At 41.9% G+C, this 12,458-nt stretch overlaps 1 protein-coding gene across 1 annotated transcript; it reads right to left on the bottom strand.

Moving 5' to 3' along the window:
- Positions 1–715: 715 nt before the first annotated feature.
- HACD4 (3-hydroxyacyl-CoA dehydratase 4) lies at positions 716–10,922 on the bottom strand. Its single transcript, XM_010226164.2, has 6 exons — positions 10,822–10,922; positions 9,956–10,083; positions 5,146–5,258; positions 2,141–2,247; positions 1,432–1,563; positions 716–808 (listed from the first exon to the last, which is right to left on the bottom strand). Exons 1-6 carry the CDS (start codon positions 10,916–10,918, stop codon positions 726–728), a joined length of 660 nt encoding a protein of 219 aa, XP_010224466.2. The 5' UTR covers positions 10,919–10,922; the 3' UTR covers positions 716–725.
- Positions 10,923–12,458: the final 1,536 nt, after the last annotated feature.

Genomic DNA, 12,458 nt, shown 5'->3' on the forward strand with positions numbered 1-12,458 from the left:
AGTACACAGAAAACTATGGTAGGGAAGAGATACTTACTGTTTGCTAGAAGCATGGTTGTAACTATTGCTTTGCCCTTACATGTAGTGGATAAGAACCCAGTCACTTGCCTTTGTGTTTTGGCTGCATTTTCTTTTAGAATTTCCTTCGGAGAAGGAAGCACTGGGCCATTTTGTTTTGGATCCATTGTGGGTGCAGTGGGGGTTCACTTCCATTTGAACCTCTTACTGTAAAGTTTCTAGCTTTCGCTTCATAAGAGATTCAAGTTTTAGCCAATTTGATGTTTATATATCTGACCCACATACATATTTGCCTAGCACAAGATAATACTTTAAAATAAACCGTCTTGCCACTACAGAACACCTATTGCTGATGAAGTGAGAATTAAAACCAAAATAAACAGTTAGTGTAATTGAAGATGGAGACAATTTTTCAGATTTCTTTGTTTGTTTTTCAGAGTTCTCTGATACAGGGTTGAGAAAAATATGTTCATGTTAAAAACTGCTGCCGTATCAAGTCATCACTTTCAAAGTCTTTAGTGATTTTGAGCTGCTGTGTTTTGAGATGTCTGAAAAGACTTCCATTTCTGAAAACTCCAGGGAAGTCATGCGCACACAAACAAGATACGTGCCTTGAAAATCTTTGTCTAATGTATTTACATGTGTGGGCTGCAGCCCACAGAGAATATACTCCTTTTTTTTTTTTTTTTTTTGAACAAAATGTCAACTTAGATTTGCTTCTTTTTGACGTTGCCTGTTGCTAGGTGAGCTTTTCTTTCTGAGAAGAGGTTCTGGATAATGAAGTACATACCTGAATCAAAACACAAAATCATGTAAGCAGAAGGTCACAAAGTCCAAAGTGTCTTCATTCAGGAAAAGCACTATGAGCCATCACCTGGTCACCCCAAAGAGCTTAGGGGCTCTTGAGCTTATGAACTTAGGAAAGAGCAGCACATTACAAGTATTAGGTCCTTCTGTAAACCTGGCCCAAACATTCAGATTTGTTTTGAAGCCAATATCGGAATGAAGGCTCGGCAGTGGTGGTAGTTGCAATTCCAATGTTTAAAAAGTAGTTTGTTGTGAACTAAGGAAAAGATGGGATCTGTTTACTTTCTTAGGAGGAATGAGAATGTGATTAAATAGAAACTAATAAGAAGATTTCTGTTTAATTAGCAGCTGTAATGCCAAGATGATTTTAGACTGCTTGTTGTATTTTGGTTTGTATTTTGGTTGTATTTCTCTTTCAGAAACAACTAATTAGAGTTTTGTAAGACTGAAATTCACGTGGGCTTGTGTCAAGCCCCCATGTTGTGCTCTGCAAGAGAAGTTGCAGAAGTTAAAATTGGTGAATGGAGTTGCACTGATTTTATTATTAGATCTGATAGATATCTCTGTAGAGTTAGGACCCTGCTTTCTGCCAGATGAGCTACTTACCTATGAACAGCACAAGCAAGTACACTTTGAGGACATAGGGGAAGTAGATGGAGAAGGCGAATGGAAAGGGCAGCTTGACGGAGTACGTGCCAAGGGATTCAAAATAGGGCAGTGATACACAGATTGCAAATGCTGTAAAACAACGTGGGAAGGCTTTAGTCTAAAAGAAGCAGACGATCATTAAAAAGCTTCATGTAATTGATGGCCTAAGTTATCTGAGGGCACAGATTGCTCTACTATGTGCTGCATTTACTATGTCACTTGAATATACACATATGTGCTGAAACACGCTGCTTTTTCTTGAGCATGATTTTATAGGTCTGAGGTGCTAATTGATCTTGATTCTGAAATTAGTAAGTATTTGCTATTCAGTACCATGTTTAGGCACAGCTGTAGTTGCAGTGCTGTCAGTATCAGTGGGCACATTTCCTTGCTCTGAATTTGACGAGCTGTTCTAGTCTAAGTATGGCCTGAGCTGCTAGGCTCAGCTGCCGTAATAGAAAAATCACTTCTGAGATCCACAGTTGGATAGTAAGCAAAGAAGACAGATAAGTGGCAGATGGGTAAATATGCAGTACATAAGCATTTATTTGCAGAGCTCTCTTGGCAACACATAAAGAAATGCCTTAAAATACAAATTAGGATTGAACTGATCAAGTATTATTTTAAAAAAAAAAGTGAGTAGGTGATCCTTTTCTCGCCTCCTTACCTTTAGCCAGCACTGAGAGGGGGTAGAGCAGGATGCACAGTGAAAAGTTGAGCCACGTCAGTGGTGGGTAGTATATTCCTGTCCTTGCTAGCATGTTGTAGGTGTACCTGGAGTGAGAGGAAAGGGAATGATCTCAGAGAGATTAAGCACCTCTTCAAAATAAAGAGTTTACTGAGAAAATAGAGGATTTCACAAGAGATTGGAACTGCCCAGCTGAGCAAGTGCTTCAGGGCAACACTGCACCGATCTTCCTCAGGCTCTAATTCACGTCTAATCACAGACGGTCTCTTGTTTCACCAGGGTTGTCTGTGGTGGTGGCTGAGGGCAGGCTGGCTGCAGCCCAAAGCCCAGCTCAGAAACCCGTGTGATTTCATATTGCTGTGTTGGAAAACAGATCTCAGTTACGTGTGTTGGCCTTGAAAGGGGCAGGGGAAGTAGAGTCTGACTGTTGCTTAGGATTAAGAAAATGTGGGTTTATAACTACTAGGTAAGCCACTGCTGAAGGAGGTTAAGTACTAAGGTAATCACAAGTAGCACTTGTGCTCTAAAGGCAATCACCTGATGCAAAAAAACAGGTATGCTCCAATGTATTTCAGTGTTTTACTGTGGTGAAAGGTAAATGCTGATGTTAGGATGTTAGTGTTTTATATATATAAAACACTATAAACACTATATAAAAATATATATATATTTTTTTACTCTGATCAGAGCTTAGCATCTTAGGAGAGCACTTAACAAATTGCTAACCTGCTAGTCCAGGGAGAGAAATAACTGCAATTCAATGTCCGATGTCAGTTACAGGCACTGCTGAATCTTTGGTCAGAAAACAGAGAAATTAAGCAGCTCCTGTTTTGCTTTTGCTTCAGTTTTTGCTGGTGATGGACCCCTAATGATGCTATGCAGTGCAAGGAGTTTTGCTTTCTCATGCTGTGAGGTGTAGGAAAAAGTTTCGACTGTGTCAGGAAAAGGAGAATGAAAAGTTGGTTATGTGGGCTGCCCCAGGAGACCCAAAACAGAGCAGTTCCTCCTTGCACGCATGAAACCTGAGGTGGTTCGTAAGGGGATCCCCTTCGCTGGGCAGCAGTGATTTACCAGGTTTTGACAAGTCATTTGTATTTCTCTGGCTCCAGAGCAGCCAGAATTACAGTCCCCAGAGATGAGGTAATCCCAGCTCACTTGTGTGGCCTAAAAGTGCTGCAGATACTTCATGAATACTTGAGAAACTGGTTTGATCACATTTTTGTCAAACAGACTTTGAGTTTCCCTCTTATTAATTTACTTGAGTTATTTTGTATCATTCCTGAGCTATGGAAGAGTAATTTGATAGATTAGAAATCTATTATCTTCTTCAAGGTCATCTCCATGCTTTTATTAACTATTATGCTGAAAGCATAATCTCAATGCAGTACAAAAGGGAGACTTTTCTAGAGCCATATCCATTAAACCTTCATGGACAGTTCATGGTGATAAGCAAAAAAAAGATCAAATATGGAAAACTTTGCAGGATTTGCTCTCAGTATAACATTATGCAATAATCCATCGGACATTTAAGTCCCTGACAGAAGAGATCTGAGAACTTGCAACACTTGACAACTTTTTTTTTTTTTTTTTTTTTTAAGGGGTAGAATAGATTCCTGTGTGTATTTAAAGATGGTCTGTTCTTTGAGATCCTAGGACACTGCACAGATAATCTAAAATAAATCAGGTAATTTATATAGATTTGAAACTCTTACACATTTTTGTTTGAGTTGTTCATGTACTGCTCTAGACCACCTTATTGTGCCTATTAGCTCCTCCTGCTGTGATGTTGGACTATGTTGTTAAACAATGATGGAAAATAGTATGTATTGACAGTACTGACTAGTTTATATATTGTTTACAGTTTAGGCCACTTTTACTCCAGTTGCACGGAGCTTTTTCACTTGAGACTGAGGACTACAAAATTAGCTTTACAAAATTTAAAAAGAAATGGGGTAGAGAGATAATCCGTATAATTAAGGGAAGTAGTATGTTAATTTATATAGCCCTGTGATTCTGAAGTTGACTTAAAAATCTGATCATTTAACACCAGTCATTTTGCTTTTTCAGATCTCTTTTTTTTTAACATCCTTTTTTTTCTTGCCTAAACCCGTATTTTCAGTCACTCCCCAATGAAATGTGTTTAGAATAATAGAAAGTGCATACATATAGAAATTTACTGTTATCCAGAGACTGGCAGGATGTCTTTGTCTTTCTTAAATGCTTTTTATTCCAACATGTCTTTTTTTTTCCTGAAGTCTACAAACCAAGATCTGTAGAAGCTTAAGTCATGTTTGAGAAATGAATGTCTGCAGACATAAGTGCAAAAATCGCTAAAGTGGGATTTTCACATTATTACCTTTGCCTTGTGCCCAGACACAGAGCAGCACGGGCACCTTTCCAACATATGTAACTTCTGTGAAGAAAACTATTAATTACTACCCCTTTTGCCTCGTGTGAATTTCTCTGCAGTGTGATACATGTCATACTGAACCAAAGTCCTATCTGTTTGCTGCAGGAGTTCTTGGCTGTTTGAAAAGCACAGATTAAGTAATACATTACATTTATTTGCCATAAAAAGTTCTTCAGCTGCTGCCTTACTATGTTGTGGTTCCTGGATCTAAATGAGATGTTAAAAAATAGCAAAATATGTTCTTAAAGCAATAGCCTTGTAAATCAGTCTGGGGAAATGCCATTCCCTGGGAAATAGCAGTTATATTCTAAATTTGTGTAAGCAAAGTCAAGTTCTTTGAATCGGAATGCTAATGCAGTGATATCCTGGCTGGGTTTCACTCAGTTTTGCAGCTATGCCAGTTGTACAAATCAGTAAGTATAGTGTATCAAGTCAGACTTGATAAACGTGTCCCTTTATCATGGACAATATACTTTTCTATCAATTTCAAAATCATTAGAAGTCTGCAACACCACGGGTTGTGCTTGTTAGAATGGCCCACTTTCCTCACATGGTTTCCCCGTTGGCATCTTACCTGATCACGTCTAATAAATTCCAGAGAAAAAATAAGACACACACAATATATTTCCCTTGAACTTCTTCCTGGCTGTTGATGACGACAAATAAAACAATTATTCTCTCAGTGATCTGAAAAGGAAAAAGAATTATGAATTCAAATAGTATGTTTTGTGGCTCTCATTTCTGTGTCATTTTGGCAAAATAGGAGGCCATGGGTGAATCCATTTCAAGCTCCAGTGGATTTTTGGCTTCTTGGTCTCCTTTTGCCAAAGGCCCTGCAGCCCCTCCAGGCGAAGGGATCAGAAACTTGGCTGCAGGCCCTGTTGTGAGGGGGGTGGCTGGTTTGCCCACGTGGATGACGGGCTGCAGGTAGAGGAGAGCTGCGCACAGGGTCACAGCAGCAACCAGAGCAGAGGCCTCCGGCCCCGCTCTCGGTGCTGGGGGCAGGTCCCCCCGCCTTGCTCTGACACTCTGTGCGTGTCCTGAAGCTTGTTCTCCTTCATGTCAATCGCTGCCGTAAGAGCGATTCATAAGACTTCAGTCTCCAACAGATTTGCCTTTACAAATGACAGCGTATGAGAAAGCATCTCCAGCTATCTTCTCTCTCCCCTGCCTTCCCCCCAGAAAAAAAAAATGGCAATATTAGAGCTCAAGATTTTGAAAATGGGTATCTTTTCACAGCTTTTTGGGGCAAATTTCTTATCTGTATCCATGCTCCATTCTCGTCCATCGCATTGGAAAAGCAAATGCATTTGCAGATACCAGCAACCTCCTGTGAAACCCTTACAAATCTATGTGGCCTCACTCTGATTTATGCACTCTTTGAAAGTGTTAAAGGAGGACCAAATGCATATGTTCAGCTGGCGTGACTCAGTACAGTGTCATTGAGTTTTATACCAGCTGGCTCACAGAGCCAAATCCTCCATTAAGAGCCTCAGAGCTGAGTGATTTTTTGTGTAAGATGTCAAGCCAATGTAAAGTCATGAAGTGAAAATCACATAATGAGGTGATTTTTCAAACTGCATTCATTCCTCCTAACTAGTTTCTTCCTCCCACTCTATCCAACCTTAAACCAAAATTGAAATTGGCCTCTCAGCAACTTTGCGCAGTAGTTTTGCTATGTAATGTTTATCAGCTCTTGTGTGGAACGGCTTGGCTACAAACTTTCTTTTTAACTTTTTTTGCAAACCACAGCTGTCAGATAAAGCAGACACAAAAACGACCAGTCAACACTTTACTATGCAGTAAAAGCACGCAAGAGCAATTTTTTGTCTAGAAACAGAGCATGTCCCTCCCCTAGGGAGCTGGTTCCTCATCTCAAAACACACTGAGAGGCCACAAGACTTTTTTTTTAAAAAAAAAAAAAAAGTTTTGTTGCCGCTCACCCCTGCCCTGACTAATTTTTTGCAGCAGGTTCTGTCAGTCCTGGGCTCAGGAGGTGATTGCTAAGGAGGGAGGATGGCGAGAGGCAGGGGAATGGGGATGGGGTTTGGCTCCCCTCTCTGCACAGCTCCAGGGCAGTGCAGGGAAACTGCAACTGCTGCCGCCAGAGCTGAAACCAGAGGCAGTGGAGATGGAAGAAGCAAGGAGGGAAACCATCATGTGAGGGAAATCAGAAGAGAGACAAGCAGGGGGCTGTGCAGGCTTGTGTGCTGGACACCAGGAAGAAGGAGGAGAAAAGATGGGGCAGAATCTGGGTTAAAATTGTTTTGGTGAATGACAACAAGGGAGTGTTTCTTGGGTGGTATGGGCAGTTTGTTATAGACCCTAAGATCAGATTTGGATGTGGATAACCAATCTTGTCGTTTTGCTAATGTGATACATGTTTCAGGTAATTGTCTCATGTGGATACCAGAGATTTGTAATAACTATGAAAAAGCCTATTTCCAAATATTTTTTTCCTCCTTGAAAGTGATGGTAGGAGGCAAAGTGCCAAAGAACAACATGGATCAAGTGACCCCACAGCACTTCAGTCAGAAGGATGAGCTGTGGCTGCGCTGCTGCTGTTCCTGGTTTCAGAAGGATGAGCACCCACTAAGGAGGTAGAGGTACCACCACCATCATGGTCTGGAGGCGGGGGAGGCTTTCAGGCTCGCTTGGCGGTGTGGAGGCTGTGTGGCACCTGCCCTTGTTCCCCTTCAAAGGACTATGCCGTTTCCTTTGCAGCACTCACAGCTTTAGGTGATGATGAGGATGAAGAGGAGAGGATGGAAACTCTCCTCCTTGCAATGGACAAGGCTGGTTACTTGAAGAAAAGGAGACTAGTAAATGTCCCTTGCAACTGTGACTATACTTCTTCCCCCCTCCCCTGCCTCATATATATGCATACATATATGGGCACATATATAAATATATGCACACACAATACCTACACACATATTTATGTGTATATATGGAAAACATGCTACCGCTAAACCACAGCTTGTTTTTTACTTAATATGTAGTTTACCTGAATGAAAGTATGGTGTTCTCTTTCACAAACTCTTGCTTAAAAAAGAGAAAAAGAAAGAAAGCAAAACCAGAAGTCCTGTGTTTTCATGGGCATAAAAAGGAAGTGTTGGCTGACATCTCACAAAGCATAAATGCAAGGGTTTCATTTTTCATTCCTTGTTGTCCTTTGGGCTAAAATCAAAGTGGAATTTCCTTCCTCTCCCAGCTCTGGCCTCTCGTAGGATTCAGAAAGTGCTGCATGTTGGCATAAACTTCCACAGTGCAACCTGGCCACTGGGGCCCAGTGAGAGAAAAATGCCAAACCAGATCATCTGAGGTCAGGGCGGGAGTAGGCAGCACATTCACTTCCAGTTTTTCACTAAGCCTGGCTGCCAGTATCACTCTTGATACCTGAAACCCAGACCTCCCCCTCAAACAGTTTTCAGATCAAGTGGGTGTTTAGAAAAGAGGAAGAGTAGATCTGAAAAGTGTTAGTGAGTAAGTGGATTACGTTGAGTTAGTAATTTTGACAAGAAGCTGCAGCACATTGGTTTGGCCTGGCAAATGCAGTTGTGTTTGTACTTGGGGTGAAGAACTGCCCTTCGTTCACAAAACTTGAAGGGCCAAGTCCTTCCCGCCTAGAGCCCCCTCGGCCTCCCTTTCCCCACTCATCACATGGGGATCGTCTCTCTTTAGCAGCATGGCCTAGTCCATGCGTCATGACAAATAAGATTTTGGCAGAAAATCCTTCATCCAAATTCCACTTAAAGCTTGTCTGTGTTATGATACCTACAAAACACTCAGCCTTCATGAGTCTACATCCAAATCCATCCTTTTATGCTCAAGGTGACATCAATGCTGCCCACTTACTGCCCTGGCATTACTGCAGCCACCCCTTGTTTGGCCCTAGGTGCAGGCTCTGCGTCCAGCTTTACTGCAGACGTGCATGGCCAGAGGGTTGCGTTAAAGAATGTTTCTTCAGTTTAGAAAGGAGTTCTATGGGTAGCCACTACCAAAATATTGCAGTTTTACTGCACTAATTGTGCTAGTTGCAATGATCGACGATGACAGTCCAGGAGGCTGGAGCTGGGGGGAGCTGGGTGAGGATCTCTGCTGTCCTTCCCTGGAGCAATGTGGAAACCACCCCTGCCCTGTCCAAGAGGCTTGGAGCCAGGTGTGGAAATCACACCAGAGGATGGCTGGCATGCAACTGCAAAACGAGAAACAGATGAAGCCCAGGGAGAGCAGAACCTCCATGCAAACCGCACGTCGCTTGGAAAGCTCAAGTCTGCTGCTAATGTCAAGGCAAGACTTTTGGCTGTGGCAAGTGGAGTCTCTGGGGATATGGGCAAGCAAGGACCCTTCATGGATTTGCTGAGAGTCCCTCTCCCACCTTGATCCACCTCCCCACACTTCCCTGAGAGCACCACAGTGGCTGCAGTGCGCAGGCAGGGACAGAGGTTTCTTGCTCAGGTCTTTCATTTCACATCTGGTGTTTTTTATAGTGACACCAATGATTCTCCTGCACAAACTTTACCAAAAACAGACAGGAGGTGACACAAGGTTTCTTACATGGTATGTTAGGTTGGACACTTCCTTTTTCTGCCCTTAATCAGTGTAAGAGCAGATAGATTCAGGCAGGGCAAAAAACTTCTAATTCCATTTTGACAAATTAGATGTCATACTTGGTGAGCAGCACCAAGAAGAAGAGAGATGCATTAGTCAATCAATTTCTGATGAAGAACTCAAAAGAGGAACATCTTCCTTCATTTAATATGTCATTTGACAAAAACGGGCTATCCAGAAAACTAAAAACACAACTAACTGCTCTTAGTCTTCTACCTTCTTAATACTGAGAGTAACATCAGTTTCATCAGTATTCAAATACTAACAATTGGAAGTTTGAAGTTACATTTAGCAAGGAAAAAAAGTCAGAGAGTTATCTTGAGTTTTGCTGCACCGTGTGATACCTAGATCAGTTTTCTGCCTAGAATTGAAAGTATGTGCCAAAAACTCTTTCAAACATTGGAAGCTCAGGGTGTTGCCACAAGCTGAGCATATCTGCATGAGTGTGGGCAGAGACCCTTACAGAAAGAGTAGGTGAGTTCTCTTTTCTCTCCCAGTGTTAATTCTTTTTCTGCCCCTTAAGTCTTTTCTTTCTTGCATAAAAATAAAAATAAATCTTAAGGCAGACTGGAGAGCTCTAGAGGGCAGCTCTTTGCCGACACAGCTCTGCTGAGTCTGGTGTTAATCTGTGCTGCCAGCAAATGGAACCCAGCTCCTGCTGAGGAAGGAAGCTGCTCCATCCAGGCTGGGGTACCATTCGCCTTTTTCTGGGACAGCTGTAATCAAAGTGTGTAGGTTATGGAAGGAAAAGCCTCAAGAAGGGGACTTACCTGCAGAAAACGAGGGAAGAGACGACTTTTATCAATGCCAGCAAGGATGTGCAGGATCTCCAGCACTGATAACAGCTGGCAAAGGCGCATCACGAGTCCTATGGAATAAAATGTGTCGGCCAACGAATCTACAGCCGAAGGAAGGAGAAAAATTAGACCACAGTTAAACAAAAATCTGGGCCAACTACAAGGCTTGCCGTTGCCCATGAGCTCCCTGCTCTTGCAGAGAGGGAAAGCTGAGGAGATACTGGAATTCCCTTTATCTGATCCAGGGGAAAACCCTGTGAAGGATATTTTGGTTTATAAATATCCCTTTATTTAGAAGAGTTACTGCAGTTTCTGCCAGTGTCTACACCCATGGTACCTCATGAAACAAGCAGACCAGAAAGTACATATTTTATGTGCTTGCAGATCCCTACCACCTATAAATTACTTTACATTTCCATTCACTAATTTTCTGCTTTTGTGCCTTGACTCCATGACAAGTGAAAGCGAAATGTGCTGTAATGCTCTGATAGGTAAAAAATAAAATGCAGTAACCACAAAGATACTCCCTCCACGTGGCTTCAATGGGAGGTATATATACAATAGTGATTGGACCTAGACACATTTGGTCTGTGTCTAAGACAAATGTTATGCACAGACTACCAAATATTGCAGCTCATTAGCCACAAAAGAACCTGATTCATGATGTGGTACAAACAGAACACAGGTATCAGTGATTTCAGCTAGAACTTAGGTTGCAGTCATTTGTTCATCCATTTTAACATTCATCTTGGTCAGGATCCTAAGTTTATTTCTAATTTGATGTTTCCATGTATCACTGGCTCTTGAACTGCATAAGTAAAGTACAGAAGGAAACCTACCTTTGCCAAATGACATGAACCTGATGATCATATTGGTAAATATCCAGGAATGTCCACAGAACTGCATTAGGTCGTATACAAAGAGGTAAGTGTTCATGGTAAAGCTGTGGACAGTAAAATGGTAAAGCAGACTGTATTCATGACATTATCCAAGCTCTCTGTTCTTCACAAACTGCATCTCCTTTGAACAGCATATGCACATGCATGTACCTGTACATCTACATATTCAGACACACGCCTGGCCTGATGGACCTCTGCTGTCAAACTTTCATCATTTGTATCTGCATATTAACAAAGCAAATGTCTTTGCTAAGAAATATCTAAATGTGGTGAATGAACATACGTTTTTACCAGCACTGGACAGAACCACAACAATTTACGCAACTGGCAAACTAATCTAGATGAACACTACTTCTAATTTTTTATTCTAAGTTTATGCTAGGGACCTCATGGCAAATGCTTTTCTTTCTCTCTTTCTGTTAAGTAGGATGGCTGCTATTTATGTCATTATTTCTACAACCCTGGAAGTATTTGATAGCATAATTTAGGTCCTAAGAGATATCCGTGGTCCTGGATATTATGAAAATAAAACACTTAAGGATCCAGACAAGGGAATGTATTGAATACACTTGTATGATACGACTTAGTTGGAATCAGGTCCAGCAGGATCCATAAAAATTGTCCAGTGATTCCATCAGCTTTTATACAGAACGATGCTTTGGTCTGTCTCTTCCTAAGAAAAAGACAGAAGGAACTGGCAAAAAAAAAATAAATAAATAAGGCCACTCTTCCGATTTCAGATGCAGTCTTATTCCGGGAGCTCTGTAATGCACACAGTACCTATAGGAACAGCCTCCCTCAGCCTGACGTTGCCATCGGCTCTGCACAGGACACAAGCCTAGCACATGGTTTCTCTCTTGTTCGTAAGGACACTGTGCAACATCTGTCTCGTGTCCTCAGAAATCGCCTTTCAAAGCTTTGGGTTTATTTTCTTCTCCTTTGTCCATCAGCTGGCTAGAAAATTGTTTTATTAACAATTCTTAGACTGCGTAATCTTGGCTAAACAGAGCATAACTCAGAGGACTTTGTAAACGTGGCTTCATGCTAGTGCTCAGGCACCATGGGAGCATTTTATATTAAAACCCATGATCAGACCTCATGACAGCAAGTCTCCTCGCTTGGTGATGCTCTTGCCATGTGAGGGACTGGCCCTGACCTCAACCCCTGCTATGTTAATCCCAGCACAGAAGGTACTAACTAGGGAGATCTTTAATGGATCTTTAATGGATAGTAGAGCAACCTGCAGAGAATGTCCAGGGATTTGAATGAAACCAAGGAAAATGAAATGCTCTCAAAGGCTTTCCTTAGCCACCAGGAGCTGAGGCTGGTCTCTTCTGGGGCAGACAGAGGTCAACGTGTTGCGTCGTCCTGACAGTTTTGTGTTCCAACATCACACTCTAGGAATATGTTTCCATTTAAAAGGTCACTGGCAAAAGGGATTGGCTTTAATCAGACTGCCCACGTTTCAAGGTTCACAGCGGGCACCAGTCCACATTTATCTTGCACCTTCTCCTTTGCAGCATCCCAGTGACAAAATATGGACCAGGAGATAAATAGGTGCCTGCAGAGAGATGCCC

The sequence above is a fragment of the Tinamus guttatus genome, unplaced genomic scaffold (assembly GCF_059628265.1).
Source record: "Tinamus guttatus ecotype Peru unplaced genomic scaffold, ASM5962826v1 Tinamus_guttatus_pri_ptg000345l, whole genome shotgun sequence".
Taxonomy (NCBI): Eukaryota; Metazoa; Chordata; class Aves; order Tinamiformes; family Tinamidae; genus Tinamus; species Tinamus guttatus.